The sequence below is a fragment of the Bidens hawaiensis genome, unplaced genomic scaffold, assembly GCF_021521415.1.
Source record: "Bidens hawaiensis isolate Kalapana, Puna unplaced genomic scaffold, B.hawaiensis_p1.1 tig00028273_1, whole genome shotgun sequence".
Lineage (NCBI taxonomy): Eukaryota > Viridiplantae > Streptophyta > Magnoliopsida > Asterales > Asteraceae > Bidens > Bidens hawaiensis.
Window position 1 is genome coordinate 72,557 of NW_027494609.1, and position 17,134 is coordinate 89,690.

At 33.0% G+C, this 17,134-nt stretch overlaps 1 protein-coding gene and 1 pseudogene across 1 annotated transcript; both read right to left on the reverse strand.

Annotated features, from left to right (window-relative positions):
• Window positions 1–6,884: 6,884 nt before the first annotated feature.
• Window positions 6,885–9,357, reverse strand: LOC143576707 (protein FAR1-RELATED SEQUENCE 5-like). The gene is made up of 6 exons (XM_077060742.1): window positions 8,996–9,357; window positions 8,456–8,714; window positions 7,972–8,179; window positions 7,818–7,893; window positions 7,616–7,709; window positions 6,885–7,484 (listed from the first exon to the last, which is right to left on the reverse strand). The coding sequence occupies exons 1-6, from the start codon at window positions 9,355–9,357 to the stop codon at window positions 6,885–6,887; spliced, it is 1,599 nt and encodes a 532-aa protein (XP_076916857.1).
• A 2,964-nt stretch (window positions 9,358–12,321) lies between these two features.
• Window positions 12,322–13,629, reverse strand: LOC143576708 (mitogen-activated protein kinase kinase kinase 18 pseudogene; annotated as a pseudogene).
• Between the last annotated feature and the right edge of the window lie 3,505 nt (window positions 13,630–17,134).

The window sequence follows — 17,134 nt, forward strand, 5'->3', positions numbered from 1 at the left end:
TTGTAAATGACAAAAATGAAAATGATGTTGAGAATCAAGTTGAAGTACCCAAGGGGTATGGAGTGATTCAAGGTAAAAGATACCATCTCGTGTATACGTTCTGATGATATACATTTTAAAAAAAAACTTATATACGTTCTTATACGTTCTGATGGTATTTTAAATGACACAGATGTTCATAATGTTATCCAAAACAATCCAATTATGAGTTTTGACCATGAGAAAGATGTTCAGAATCAAGGCAATGTAACAAAAGAAAAAGATGATGGTATGTAACATCCTAAAATTTATAATGTTAAATAAAGAAAGTTACGTTTAGTGATTTCGCGTTATTAATTAATTAATGTCGAGTAAAGAACGGATCATGGACTTAGATTAATTAAGATGGGTTAAATGAGAATGGGCCTTAGGTCCATAGGCTTTAAGGGATATAAATATCCCCTAAACCAACCTAAAACCCTAAACCCTCATTTCATTTCCATCATAATCTCTACACACTCAAAAACACACACATACACTACACCATATTCGGCCGAGAGAGAGAGAGAGAGATATCCGAGACCAAGAATCAAGCCGACCATTATTAGATCTTCAATATACGAGATAACCAAGCAAACCGCGACCACACCGAACGTATAAAAGGTATGTTCTTGACCTTTAAAGTTTACGTAGTATTGAACGTTTTTACCTTAAAGGTCCAAGCTTTATAGTATATACGGGATATATATACGAACGAAAACGGTTAGGGAACGTAGGGGGTGATGTCGAACCATAACAATGGTATTAAAATCGCCAAAATGCTTGATAAAAACCAAACCCGTAACTGACCTGAACAACTTCGCCTGCAAAAGCTTAACTTCGCCTTCAAAGCATAACTTCGCCTTCAAAGCTTAACTTCGCCTACGGCCAAGTTCGCCTAACTGGTAACTTTGCCTAAGGCCAAGTTCGCCTAATTGATAACTTCGCCTAAGGCCAAGTTCGCCTAATTGATAACTCCACCTAAGGCCAAGTTCGCCTAATTGATAACTTCGCCTAAGGCCAAGTTCGCCTAATTGATAACTTCGCCTAAGGCCAAGTTCGCCAAATTGATAACTTTGCCTACGGCCAAGTTCGCCTAACTGATAACTTCGCCTAAGGCCAAGTTCGCCTAACTGATAACTTCGCCTAAAGCTAAGTTCGCTTAAGGTTTAACTTCGCCTAAAGTTAAGTTCGCTTAGAAAATAAATTAAAAACCTAATGGAAAATGTGTTAAGACAGTTAATGTAAATAAAATTTTTCCAAGCTGACCTGGCAGCTCGACCCCAGCCAGGGGCTCTGCCCCTTGGACCCTGCTAGGGGCTGCCGCCCCTAGACCCCGCTGCCAGGGGCGCTGCCCGCGGACCCCCGTTCGTTGTGGGTAGTAGTTAAGACTAGAAAGATGATATGAGTAGTGATAGTTAATTGATACGTATACTTGTTATACAGTCAGCCGTGCACAACTGAATAAAGGGATTACGGTTAACGGTGAACGTAACCGTGTTCGGGTGAGTTTCTAGCCCCAATTATGTGTTATGTTTTCGGGGCTGTGTGCATACTCGATATGTTTGTTAATACGCTTATCCTAAGAGATAAGTGTATGCCTTATGTGAATGATGTGATATGTATGAATGATGGCTTGACAGTACGTGAACGATCTTCGGATATTGCACGTACTGTCAGGTTGTAACGCTAAGTATAAGGTAAGTATGATATGTATGCTTATGTGTATGAATGTGATAAAGTTAATAAAAGAAGGAAATGATGGTTGTATGGTTACGAAGAGGGTACCGGGCCCTAATAATACTCGAGGTATGATGTATGGTTGTATGGTAACGAAGAGGGAATCGAACCCTACTAATATTCGAGAACTAGGGAACCGAACCCTACTAATATTCGAGGAAAGAGGGTACCGAGCCCTAATAATACTCGAGGAAAGAGGGTACCAAGCCCTAATAATACTCGAGGAAGGAGGGTACCGAGCCCTAATAATACTCGAGGAAGGAGGGTACCGAGCCCTAATAATACTCGAGGAATGTAGGGCGTAATGCTCTTTATAACGTAAGATATGAAAGTAAGTTAATACAAAAGAAAGTATGAAAGTATGAAAATATGAATGAAAGAATATAAGTTTATGTGTATTGTATAGTGTATGATTAACTAGAACTCACTCAGCGTAGCTGACTTTTAGTATACACGCAGGTGAGTAGGATGAGGCAGCTCGCTTGAGGAGACACGTGGCACTGAATAAGAGGCTGGCATCGGAAGACTCAAGACGTTTAAGTTTAATGTTTCGTTTATTTTGAAAGACAAAATGATGTTTTAAGACAAGACGTGTTTTGTTATGAAATGTTTTATGAAAGCTTTTATATTCCGCGAATGTTTTAGTTAACTCTGATATTTAGAACTGCGTTTATGAGTAAATCCAACACGAAAGTAGGGCTACCGGTAACGGGGCCTTACATGGTAATAAAATTTCTTTATATGTTCTTATACGTTCTACATCTCTATAATTTTTTTATTTATTTATTAGGTATTGTAAATGACAAAAATGAAAATGATGTTGAGAATCAAGTTGAAGTACCCAAGGGGCATGGAGTGATTCAAGGTAAAAGATAGCATCTCGTGTTTACGTTCTTATACGTTCTGATGATATACATTTAAAAAAAACCTATATACGTTCTTATACGTTCTGCATTTAAAAAATTCAATTGCAGAAAAAAATCCATTGGCTGATGTAGCTGACAAAGGATGTGAGGATTTTGAAATTGCTGAAAGACAAACGAAAGAACCCATTCGAGGTAATTAATTAAAAAACCTGTTCTTTTAAATATTATTTAAAAAATATACTAACAAAAAATGGTATGTGGTTACAGAAGTGGAAGAATTGAATGCAGAAATTTGTGACAAAGAAAATGTCAACAACTCTACTCAAGAAAATGCTGAAAGACAAACGGAAGAACCCATTCGAGGTAATTAATTAAAAAACCTGTTCTTTTAAAATATTATTTAAAAAATATACTAACAAAAAATGGTATGTAGTTACAGAAGTGGAAGAATTGAATGCAAAAATTGGTGACAAAGAAAACGTCAACAACTCTACTCAAGGTATTGAAAAGTTTTATATATACAATCACAAAAACATACACAAACAAAAAAGTATGTTATAACTTAGTCGTATTATAGGGCTAGTTGATGTTAATATTGAAGAAAATTATGAATACGATAGTGAAGCTTTGGATACAGTGATAATGCAAACTCCGTTTCTCAATCAATCAACAGAATTTAGAACCCTGAATCTAAATCAAAAAAATTGGCCCTTGTTGCTACATCTCCTACACCAGCTGCAAGTTGTCATAAAATAGATAAACTACAGCGAGAAGAAAGAGAAAAAAGACTAGCATCAGCCTTGAAATCACCATATCTGAACCGGGAAATTGGAATGACTGAAAAAATAACAATAGATGAACAGATTGTTTCAAGATTTGTTATTGGTGATCTTTCTGAAAAACATAAATTTGAAGTGATTTACAAATCAGAATACGTCACTGCATTCACATTTGTGTTTGAATGCTTTTGTCCGGATATATACATCTTGGCTGGTGCTATGGACATTTACACAGAGTTGTTGAACCATGAAGAGAAGAAGAGAGATGAAAAAATATCCCCGTTAAGATTTTTTGCTACATCAACGCTTATAGTAAGTATTACACCTTTATTTGTACGTTAAGAAAAATGTATACACATATTAATTATATCAAATTTTATTTTTTATACATGAAGCCGACTGATTACTATTTGAAGGGAGCTAACGTCAGCGAATATAAAATACTGTAAGTTTTCGCAGACAACCTTGACAAGATAATGGCTTTGCATAAATTCAAGTCACTCGAACCAGTTACACTGTTTGTTGTGCCTGTATTTTATAAATACCATTTCTATTTGGTTGTTTTCAATTTGAGAACAGGAACAAATTGAGCTGATTGACAACATGGCTAATGGCGATATATCAAAAACTACTCGCTTTAATTCAGCTCAGGAAAAAGCAGATGCCACAAAAAAATCTTTGGAAGAAAGATATAAGGGTGTCCCAGAAAAACTGGTAAAACATTTAAACATTCTGTAAAACTACTTTAAATAATATATAAAAAAAAATTAATAGGTTGATTGCCAACAGAGGGATATTTTTTGCATGTACTTATCGAGAAATAAGCACCCAATTGCGCCGAGGTTGGAGATAGCAGATATAAAGAGGCTCCAGATGGATTGGAGAACAAAAAACAACGTACTCGATTGTGGTGTCTTCGCAATAAGACACATGGAAACATACAAAGGGAAGTATCCGTGGACATGCGGATTTTTCAAAGAGTGTCCAAGACAAAAACGACAACTAAACGATTTGAGGATAAAATACTTGGCAAAGGTGTTACTATCTGATATCAACAAAGCCAAAACAGATTTAATTAGACTGGCGAAGAAATATGATACATTACCTGACAAAAAACTGTTCAGTAACAAAGATTTAGCTGCTAAAATTGATGAGAGACAAGAAAATTAGAAACTGATTTTTAGTTTGTATGGAAATGAACTTTATTTTGCTAATATGTTCTGGATAGATTTTGTTTTTACGTTCAAGTTAACAAACCTTTGTATGGAAATATGATGGAGTTTAATTAGATTTTGCTTATACGTTCCAGATAACAAAAGAGTTATTCTATATTGCTTATACGTTCTGGATATAGTTAGTTTGTTCGTTTAAGTTAACAGACCTTTGTATGGAAATATGATGGAATTTAATTAGATTTTGCTTATACGTTCCACATAACAAAAGAGTTATTCAATATTGCTAATACGTTCTAGATAGATTTTGTTTGTTCGTTCAAGGTAAAGAATCTTATACGTTCTAGTGAACATATCTTATTTTTACTTAATTGTTTATAAGATAACAAAGAGTTATTCTATATTGATAAGACGTTCTAGATATATTTAGTTTGTACGTTCAAGTTAACAGAATTAATAAAACAAATAGTTATTCTATATAAGCTAATACGTTGAAGTTAGATTTTGTTTGTACGTTCAATGTAACAGACCTTATACGTTCTATGGAAAATATGATGGAGTTTAATTACATTTAACTTATACGTTCTAGTTAACATATCTTAATTTTGCTTAATTCTTTATAACATAACATAAAGTTATTCATAAAACATACCAAAATAAAACATAAAACACATAGAAAAGGTTATCAAAACCACATAATACATAAAAAAAATACAAAATAAAAACATGCAACAATTATTAGGTAACCAGAACACACTGCCTAAAATCCATTGATTACATGATAGATTTAAGAAACTCTGTCTTCAACTCAATAGAGCAGTTCAGAAGTTTTATCGCCTTACACAACTCTTTCAACTCATCTACTTCATTTTTACCTGTGTCAATCAAAAATAAAGCACACAAATAGTTAATAGTACTACCAGGCATGTTTGCTAGAAAATTTGCTATTTCATCCCTCATATCCATGTTGACACCAACGGTGATGATAAACTGATGTTGTAAAGCAGCCCGATTCTTTGTATCCTCAAGGATTTGAGCTTGAATCTGTTTCATCAACAGATCCTTAGCTGATGAAGAAGACGATGAAGATGAGGAACCCATATCTTGTTGTACTGAGTTTTGTGTGGTGAGATGAAAGATGTGGTTGTAATTAAATAGATAAAATAAAGATAGATGAAGACAAAAAATAACTACAGTGACAATAAATTATTGAGAAAAAGTGAAACGTTTGTTATTTAAGAATTTAAAATATCTGACACCTATGAAACTATAAAGACAATTACACGTTCCAATACATAACCACTTCATTTAATTAAATATATGACAAAAACGTTATCATACTTTCTATACCAAAAGCATAAAAAAGATTGGCTCAATAATAACACTACTGAAGTGACAACTGCATGTAATTAAAAAATTATCATAAGATTTTAGTTTAATTATGAACTATGTTAAATCTCCAACCAATTAAAACACAAAGAAAAAACAAATTACACATTTCATTAATACGTTCAACTACTCACTTTGAAAAAATTGGCAATGCAATCATGCCTACTAATATGTTATGATGCCTAGATATAATTATACTTAGTTCAATAAATTAAGTAAAAATTGTAATAACTTCATTCAACAACCAAAAAATCAAAAAAGTCTATAAAAAAGAGAACAAACGCATCGCACAAACACACAACAAAAATTTGAAAAAAGAAAATGGATTCTGAAAATGTTACTCTTAAAAGCATTTTTCGATCAAGAATCAACTTGGAGCTTGAAAAAGACGACAATCGGCTACGAGTAGTCGAAGATACAAAGAGGTGTGTGACAGATGAAGCAACAAAAACCGATGCTCTTCACAAAGAAGTTCTGAAGCAACCGGATAACACATTCAAGACACAGGCGATAACCTACCTGGAAAAGCAAGCTTCATATTATGGTCAGCTTCAAGATGTGCTGAAGAGAACAGCTCACAAGGTGACGGTGAATAAAAGAGCAAAGCGTGAAGGGGCCGAAGAGATCCTCGACAACAACTAGGGTTTCCTGGTGACTGCTGGTGTGGTGGTGTGATGTGGTGATGATGTGGTGTGGTGATGGTGTGGTAGAATAAAATAAGTTTGTGAATAGGTTCGATATGATCCTCTTTTGTAACCTCCTTTTTCAACCGGATTTAATATAAAAATCTATTTAGTATCAGTTTATTTACACGTTCTTATACGTTCCAGTAGCACAAACTTGCACGTTCCATGAAAATATGAAACATAAAAAGTATAAAAACAGAAAAAATATAAACAAAACAATAACGCTAAAAACTATTATTCTTGTAGTTCAGGACAAGTTCGACTGTTATGACCCTGTTTATGACAAACTTTGCATTCCCTATATTTTTTCCCAGGCCGACTTATAGCAATCTCTTTCTGAGATTTAATCCGTTTATGTGACCCGCAACCCTTATTCTTAATACCACTAGGCACACGGACAGTCACCTCTGATGGTTGATCATACCCTAGAATAGCAGCAAACCTATCCTTTTTTGATAAATGAGTTCTTTTGTATCTTGTCTCATCGGCTTGTTTGATCATAATGTTCATTTGATCCCTGACTTTAGTAAATTCATCAACATCAGTTGCATAGCTATTTATGAGATACTCACCAGCCAATGTTATTTCCCTTGAGATCTCTTTGAGATTTAAATTTTTGTCATTACCAAAAGTTGAAATTGGAGCAGTTCTAGGATTAACACCAGCATCTCTCTTCCAACGATCAACCATGTATTTCTTTGGAAATCTTGTAACTCTAAACAAATTTAAAATATAAAGGCTGTGACGACACAATAACCCGTAATGTTCAAATATTTTGCATCCGCATGAAATAGTTGAATCAATTCCTTCCTCACCTTCCTTCTTAAACAAAACCTGACACACAAAAATATATTAAAATACTTTAAAACATTCTGTCAAAAAATCAAATAAACTTTATAAAATGTTTTAATACGTTCTAAAACGTTCAGGCGGAAAAAAAAATAGAATCTTTAACTAATTCATACCTCCAAACTGCCTGGAACGTATGCATTAAAGTCAAATACTGAAAACCTCACAAAATCTTCTTCTACAGTTGATTTCAAACATGCTACATCGCTCCTAATATGATACATTTCATCTTGGAAATCATTAAAAATAGCCTTTGTATATATCAGTTATGCTTCCTTCTCAAAAGGGTTTTCGCTAACTGGATCTGAATGTGTGTACCTTGTATCATGATCATTTTTCCTACCATTGTGCCTTTGTATCTCCATACAATGATCAAAATGACTAAAGAACTCAACTAGTGATAACTGTGAGTTAGAAACTTGATAAAAAAAATGATTTTCACTTTCTGATCTCGATGTAGTTCTCATAAGACCAGACAACGGCTCATCCATGTAATAAGCAGGAATCCAATCATATCTCATTTCAAACATGTCACACAACCATTTATTTGTTTCAAGATCATATTCTTTCATTATAAGTTCCCATTGCATTTCGAATTCGGATTGAGAAATTGCATCCGTCCAAACAATGTCACATATTTTACGTTTAAATTCTTCATTGTTACAAAGGGTGGCACCAACCTGATGTAACAAAAAATATGTTTTTATACGTTAAAAAATACACACATAAAACACACTGATGCATGCTAGTTTGTTATACACGTTCACAAACGTTCTAACACTAATACAAAATATGACCTAAATATACTAAAACAGTAATATGTTTATACGTCCTAAGACGTTCTAACACATTTAAAAAATATGCAGCTATCAAACAATGATGAATACTAATATGTTTAGACATTCTAATACGTTCTGAAACATATGCATAGTACATTGAATACATTAAAAAGTTACCTTATCAGCAAGTTTTTTCATAATGTGCCACATACATAACCGATGTCTCGAGTTTGGTAAAACTAATGAGATTGCTTGCTTCATTACTGGATCTTGATCAGTAACAACCACCTTTGGGGCAATACCAAAAGAATCAAGAAAAACTTTCAAAAGCCATGAATAAGATTCAATAGATTCAGATGATAATAACGCAGCACCAACTGTAACATTACGACAGTGATTATCAATGGCAGTAAATTGTGCAAAAACCATATTGTACCTGTAAAAAACAAAATTATTAGAAAAAACAAATTAAAAGAAAATATGTAAAAAAATTAAAAATTAAAAAACAAATGTATTAAATTGACATACTTGTTGGTCTTAAATGTTGCATCAAATGATATAATATCTCCAAAAGCCAAATAATTTTTCTTTGAAATTTCATCCGCCCAAAATAAACGATCCAATTCACCATTAGAATTAACAGTATACTCAAACGAATAACCATCACAACAGTTTTTCTTCCCACTTTATCTTTGTACAACCATTTCCGCATCATACTCCCCAATATAACAAGTTAATCTCTGTTTGAAATTCTTACAATCGTCTTTTGTAGCCCCAACTTCCTCAAATCCTCCATACTTTGTCCTCATAATATTAAACGCCTTAACATGGCCCAAATTCAATGTTGACAACTCATATATAATATCTTGTTGTACATGAGTCAACTTCCTATTTGATCCAACAAAATGCATATCTTTTGCATCCACCAGTTCATGATTATGTCCTTCGACAAAATCATTTATTTCAAACCTCAAACCGTCATCAGATTTTAGAAAAATTTGAGCTCGACAACCACACCGAATTGCTGGTCTCTTCCTTCTTTTATAATACGGTCTATTGGAACCATATTTTTCAGCCATAGAATCATAACTGTTTGCAGGTTTATGACCTTCTTTGGAACAAGTAAAATATTTAGACTTTAATAAACCGTCATTCATATATGAACCTCTTTTACGAATACAAAAACCAGCTTTCTTTGCATATTCACAATAGAAATCATATACATGATCAACAGATTAAAAAATCATTCCTTTTACAGGTTTACAAGATGCATTAACTTGCAGTATAACAACATCTGATGAAGGATCTGATAAACTAAAAGCAATTTAAGTCAAAAAAATTCGCCTAAAAACAACTAATTACAGTTTAGAAAATAAACAGTAAATAAATATAATTTAAAATATAATCAAACATCAAAAATAAATTAAAACGTTCTAATATGTTATAATATGTTCTAACCGAATCACAATTACTAACCAATTATACGTTCTAACACGTTCAATTTTCTTTCGATTATAATTAATGCAAAGTTGTTCTTCCACATGAATCCTCAATTAACTTTATGATTCTCGTTGCTTATTTTCTTTAACGATACTAACTAGTTAAATTTGAAGTCCAATTATCCACGATTTGCTAGTCCAATTTTCTTTAATGATCCTCAATTAACATGAATCCTCAAATTTGAAGTCCAATTATACGTTCTAACACGTTCTAAATAGAAAATCGACAATTCTATCCACAATTTTGCTATTAAAACACATAATTTGAAGTCTAACTGAATCACAATTAGTTCACAAAACTATTAAACACACTATCGATCATAAAAATTCAACAGAAAAAAAACCTAAAAATCGAAAAATTAATTTATCCGTCAATTAAACCTACAGTATACAGCTAAATAAATAACAATTGATTATAATTAAACCTACAATTACTTACTTTGATGATCGTAATACATGACGCTAAAAATCAACGAACACCGTCAATGCTAATCGAACAACAACTCGCTAATTGTTAAGCAGTTTTTGGATACAACGATAAAATTCAATAAAACAAGGTATATGCAAAAACCGTTTATTATACAGGCGCGATTATCTTTTAAAAGTAATGTAAAAAGACAAAAACACCCTTCTGTTAACTTATGCGATCAAATTAATGAAATTGGAAATCAACGATAGGAAGCCTCGCGTACGTAATGTACGATAGCCAATTTTTGTATTGGATCTTTTATATATATATATATATATATATATATATATATATATATATATATATATATATATATATATATAGATAGATCAAATGAGAACTTTATGTTCGTGTAACAAGCGTGAGAACCACTACCAATCAATCATTTTTTTTCCTCGTATGTATTAGATGTCAATAATCGTTATTAAAAATATAGGTCAACTTATTACATATGTCTAATCAACGAGCAAAAAATATATGTAACAAGTGATTAAGTGAATAAAACCGGCTAAAAAAAAGCTCCGGATACACAAATTGATAATAAAAGGCCATATGAGTATGTGCTCTATGCAAAATAGTTCTTTTTATCATGTACAAAGTACCTTTAGTATTTATGTTTTGCACATAACCTTTAGCACTGACTCACGAGTTTACACAGTACGTAGTTTGCTACTATGTTCTATATTCAAATGGATCGTTGCAGAATCTCGAATTATAGCTAGAAATGCATCTTCAAATACTCTTAAAAATATGTGATTTCTTGAAGATGAATTTTCTTCTAGGTTATAGCCTCTCTAGTCTCTACCAAACACAACACACCAAACACAAGAGTCCAAATCCAGAAGGATGTAGCATATTGCAAGATTATGTACTTGTTGGCAAAACTAGAATAAAAGGTCAAAATAGATACTTTTAAAATGCAAAACCAAACCTCAAGTTGGCTGCAAGCATGTATATTTATCATTTGTGACAATAAAAAATTGAAGAAGTCTTTGGAACTCAAAAAGTGAACTAAATGCCAAGAGGAAGAACTCAAACCATTGACCTCTTTGTTCTCTTTTTTTAACCTGATTCTACTTTTAACTTTCGGTTTATTATAAAAAGCGACTAATCTTATGCTCGATTCTTCCTTCTTCATATTAAATAAGTTTGTAAGCAGGCCGTATAACGTCACAATGTAACCCCATTTGTTGTTAGACATCAATTTGTAAAATGATGTTTTACAACTTGCTAACTTATAAAATAAAAAAAAAAGAAAAAAAGTCAACCATGAAACAAGCATGACATGTGATATACTTTAGGATGTTGACAACTTGACATCAATGATGTTCAAACAAAGAGGTGCTAAAACAGTATAAAATGCAAATTGGTGGACTTAAATAATGTCAATTCTTTCTTTAATCCAACCATCCTCAAATCAACTTTTCTTTCAACCTTTTTACCACTTGCACAAGGCAAAATATCTACTCCTACTAGCTTTGATTCCATCACTATTTATTTATATTATTATCATTTTTATTTAACAACTAATAAAACCATAAAGAACATTCAAAAAGCCAAAAGAATATACAATTTATAATGATAAAAAGATGATCATTGGAATAATTGTTTGTGCGTCTTTATTCGTTTGGCAACAACCGTCTAATGTGACTTGTTTATGCATTTTTGAATTTTCTTTCGTCTTTTCATTTGGTATATTCACATAAATAATAGTAAACCGATTAAAACCAATTGAACCGTTTAAACTTAAAAAATAAATTAGATGCTTTGGCTCGTTTGAAATTTGAACTATTTGTTTTGAAACTTGGAATCAGCCATGTAAACCCAACGTTTAACTATTTAATATTCATATAAGTTTTTTCATCTTTATAATATGTATCTACGTGTATGTATCAAAATCACGAAACATATTATTATACCGTAATTTTAAATGTTTCAAAGCATAAAAGTGGTTTAAATAGTTAAAACAAGTAAATTTAGTAAGTCCGTCTGACCCACCAAACCCGACAGTATGTCTTAAGCTTTTCTTTTAAATCGTAGCTACAGGTTCAACCATATACTTTAGCCAAACCCGCTTAACCGAATTGTGAACAAATCGCAAAGTTTAGATTTGAATCAACAAGCAAACAACTTTTATTATTAATGTTCTTGAAATCAAGAAACCTTGAATTAACAACACTTGCATCACTAGTTTCATGTACATTAGATTCTATTACACTTCTAACCAAGAAATAAAACTCTTCTTCTAAATATAATTCCAAATTCGATTCCGAGTCCAACCGAGTTGACTCACTGATTTCATCTTCCATGTCCTCAAAAATAATATTTAAATTTTCTTCCACTTGATCACCTCTCACTGTGATCCAATCTTCTTCCACAGCCCAATTTGGCAAGCAAGAGTTCAATGGAGTTGCTTCCACCAATTGCTTTATCCGGTTCATTGGAGACTCACCCATGGACTCAGACCGAGTTGATGACTCGGTTACCTCAAAAGTATCCCAAAACCCTTGATCAAGTACACTACTAGGAGACCATTTTGGGTAATTTTCAATAGTTTTCGCGTGTAAACCCGAATTAACAAAAGGGTGTTGGAGAAGCTCTTTCACATTCCATCTTTCTTCATAATTTCTTTGCAAACATTTTCTCAAAAAATCCTTAGCTTCCTCGGATAAATAATCCGGAAACAACGGTACGTCCCCCGAATACCCAATTCGGTACAAAGCTGACACCGGGTTGTTTAACCCCTGCCAGGGATGACAACCCGTTGCCATCTCAATTACCGCACACCCAAGAGCCCACACGTCAGCAGCAAAACCCTGCACTTCCCCTCGTGCAACCTCGGGCGCCATAAAAACAGGGGTGCCTGAGGTTGCAGAGGAAGTGACCTGGGTTGTGCTAATTGAGCTAATATCAACCAGTTTAGCACAACCCAGGTCACCGATCTTGACACGCTCTTCACACACCAAAATATTCGAGCATTTAATATCGCAATGCACGATATTATTGGAGTGAAGGTAATCCAACCCGAGTAGGATCTGGTGAGTGTAGGATCGGATCAAAGACTCGTCAAGAGACCCGCCTTGTGTCTTGATGACATCGGATATAGTCCCACCGGGTGCATACTCCATGATCATATTATACATTGGAATATTATTATTATTATTGTTGTCAGCATAATTAATATCGTACCCTATGTATTTGATCACATAAGGGGATATTAATTTAGAGAGAAGATATTGCTCTTTTTGTAAGAATGATGACGTGGAGAGTTCGGTGGACTTGACGGCGAAGATGTCTCCGGTGACGGTGGTGGCGAGGGAGACGGTGGCGGTGGAGCCACGGCCGATGATGGGGCCTTTTGTGTAGTAGTGTTCCATTAATAATAATAATTAATAATAATAAGAAGAAGAAGGTATAGAGTGTATGGAGAATTTTGTATATGGTGTGGTGGTAATATATAAAGGGAGAAATGAGATGTTGTGATTGGGACACGTGGCGAGAGGAGATGGGTTGCCGACGACGGGCGGCGTATGTTTATGTATGCTTTGGGTTGAAAAAAAAGGCAGCCACATGAAAACATGTGAGCACGTGGAGTGAATGCGACATCTGCGTACCTTAGTTTTCACTGTCGCATGTACGTATGTATGTAACTTGACAAGTCATATTGATATTATTTACATTGCGGCGCCGGCTGGTTTGGTTGTATGGCCGGTCGAAATAGTATTTACCCTGGTGACACTGTTTCTTTTCTTTTTTACCCAAGTTAAGGTGTGAGGTTTTACTCTACGAAATTATTTAAGGCATCTATAGTACTGGGGTGTTTTCGAAGGTTTTTAGGCGTAACTGGTAAGGACGAGCGATAACCGAACCGTTAACCAACGAAATTGAATCTAATTTTAACCGAAAAATGATTCTCGGTTATTTATATATACCCTCGGTTAACCAATATTGACTGAATCGAATCATTCATAAATTCATATTTTTACAAGCTTTAATACCTCAGTTGTTAGAAATAACCCAATTATATGGTCATCATGATCATTTAATTAATGTTAGTTAAGATGACGTAACTATAAGGCTATGTGTAATGGATGGGCTACAAAATATGGCGTTTTGTGCCATATGGCGCCCAGTAAGCAAATGGTAGATTCTTGTTATAGGAGTGTAATGGTGTTGTAGCTCCCATATACATATATATGTATTTCATACACACACAACAATAAAATAGTAATACTTTATCAAATCTCGTAGGTGACAAATAACAACCCCCCCCCCCAATTTTATCGCCCCGGGGGCGGTGTTCCTCTCCAAAATCGCCCTTGTCGACCCCCTTTTAATCGTCCATTACGGATAGCCTAAGCCCCTGTACAATTACTTGATGGAAGTAATTGTAATAAGTTAAACGGGCTTTATGATTTCCCTTTAGATGCCTTTTAATGGAGGGAATACAAAGACTTCCATAACCGATCATCATTATTGATTATTATCATGGATCGTTAGTAATATAAAACTCAAAAGTACACCATTTAGAATTCTCTACCACTTCCCCATCAATCAAAGGCATCAGGACTCCTATGATTTCATTATCATCATCTTCATCAAGGATTACATTCCTACAAGCAAGTTTTATTATATTTTAATGTTTAATTAAGTTATCGATTGAATAATATGACTAGGGTACCATGTTCTTGACCCATGTTTAAAGATATATAATCAACATTATTTCATGTTTAGTGTCACAATTTCATGTATTTATACATTCTTTTCATTTAAATATGCATCTATTTTATGTATTTCTAAGTAAAAGCTTTAGCCCAAGTTTGATTTGGTTATTTATTGAAAAAACGAACCGAAATAAACCAAACCTTGCATACCTCTAGACGCAAGTTATTAAAAAAAATATTGTTAGTTTTTTCTTAATAATTTACCAAACATCTATTATTTTACTTTTTTATTCGGTATTCTTTATACCATGGATTTCAATTTTCAATAACCTGTTTTTTAACCACACACGAAGAACCCGTTTTATGACCCACAATCCAAAATTAAAATAGAACAAACTAATACATTCACAAAGAAAATAGGTATTATTATATTTAACTACACAACTTAAACGGAATTGAATCAAAACTGTAGTGTTCATACTTGTGAATTGGATCTTTTAGCAATTGACAGTTTTAATCCAATTCTAGAATATGGCATTTGGAACAAGATGACAGAGCATAGCATTGAGAACACTTTTAGAATCTTACTTTGGGACGAATAAAAAATGCACCTCTAGAAAAATAAAGTGAAGACTTATTGTGTGAAGCTTCCTAAAAAGCACTTGAACACGCGGAAGAATAAACACTAATTCAGTTTATGCATATATTCTTGACACGCACACTCTATCGGAGTATCTGGTGCATAACAAATGCAATCTCATCAACCGAGTTCCAAAATCTAGGTCTTGGAAACCTTGTCATAGCTAATGTCAATTACTAAGTTGTCGATTACAAAGATGCCACACGAAGATGAAACATAAAGAAAAAAAAAAGTGGGCTTCAATATTTTGAGACAATGAAACGGAAATCAATACTCTAATATCAATTCCAAAATTCAGATGAGGGAAATGAAAGAAACAAGCTAGATGTTGTACCTTTTTAATATAAACTCTAAATTTATATGACTATAGTGATTTCATATAAATTTAACTAAAAAACCTATTATTTATTATCTTACATGTTCACCATAGGACCATAGATTGTCCATGAAATTTTAGTTTATTATTATTATTATTATTATTATTATTATAACTATTGTACCATTTTAAAATGAAATTATAAATTTATTTTATGTTCCCTTTACAATTTCAAGTAATATTGCACCTTCCAATATCTTGAAAGGATGGGAAACACACCTCTTAAACAAAATTTTGACTTTTATATATGGTCAACCAGCTTATCTTTTATTATAATTCAACAGACTTTGACTTTTGCATCTTGTGAAAGGCTCTAATTCCACTTTAATATTATATTAAAATCCAACCCAGCCAAGAAAATAAAGGAAAAGAAAGGAGCACATGAGATAAAAATGTTTAAATTGTACCTTTAAAATTTCAGTAACTTTTGATCAATAGTTGGTTTATTTTTGCTTCTCTTTGTTCATAGAGAATGATATAAACATAAACATACACAAGTAAGTTTATTTTTAACAAAAGTACAAACAAGTTATATTTTGTGTTTGTATTTAATGTTTTAATTAAAATTTATTTTCTTAAAAAAGATTTTTTATCGACTATTAACTATTCCTAAATCCATCTAGCCTGTCTATCGTGGTGTTTGAACCTTCGATCTCCAAAGAGAGAAAACACATATCGTCAAATACCATTAGGTCAAATGTTTTTATTTGTTTAATTATGTTAAAATTAAGTTTTTATTTGCATTTAAAAATTGTTGACTTGATATTATACCAAAAATATTTTACTTGTGGAATATGGTTCCTGGTTTATTTTGAGGCCAGATCTTCCATGTGATAAAAGGGCAAGAGCAATAAATGCCAATGAACGGCTCCCAAATGCCTCATGATTTCATTTCACACTACATGTTCCTTGAAAATTATGCTCCATGTGACATTGAAGTTTAAGAATATAATAATAAAAAAAACATTATAAAATTAAACTAAAAAGGATGGGTGTTCACATACCACTTTAGACGGTTTTAAACAATAAACCTACTTGAACCGTTACGTACGGTTTCAAAGAAACGATGCAACACATCACTAGTTTTTCTCTCACAATACTATAAAAAGTGTAAAATTAAATTAAACAAGGACGGTATCCGACCCTTTGTTTTAAACATTTAACAGTTTGACCTTGTTTAATTCTTATTAGAATCATTAGTTTCGTTA

What these genes read in the sequence shown, in the direction of transcription:
- LOC143576707 (XM_077060742.1), bottom strand. Translation starts at nt 9,357, where the DNA reads ATGGCTGAAAAATATGGTTCCAATAGACCGTATTATAAAAGAAGGAAG. An exon ending in TTAACTTGTTATATTGGGGA is followed by an intron (nt 8,715 to 8,995) that starts GTATGATGCGGA and finishes TGTTTTTTACAG; the next exon opens with GTACAATATGGTTTTTGCAC. An exon ending in ACGTTCCAGGCAGTTTGGAG is followed by an intron (nt 7,485 to 7,615) that starts GTATGAATTAGT and finishes TTTGTGTGTCAG; the next exon opens with GTTTTGTTTAAGAAGGAAGG.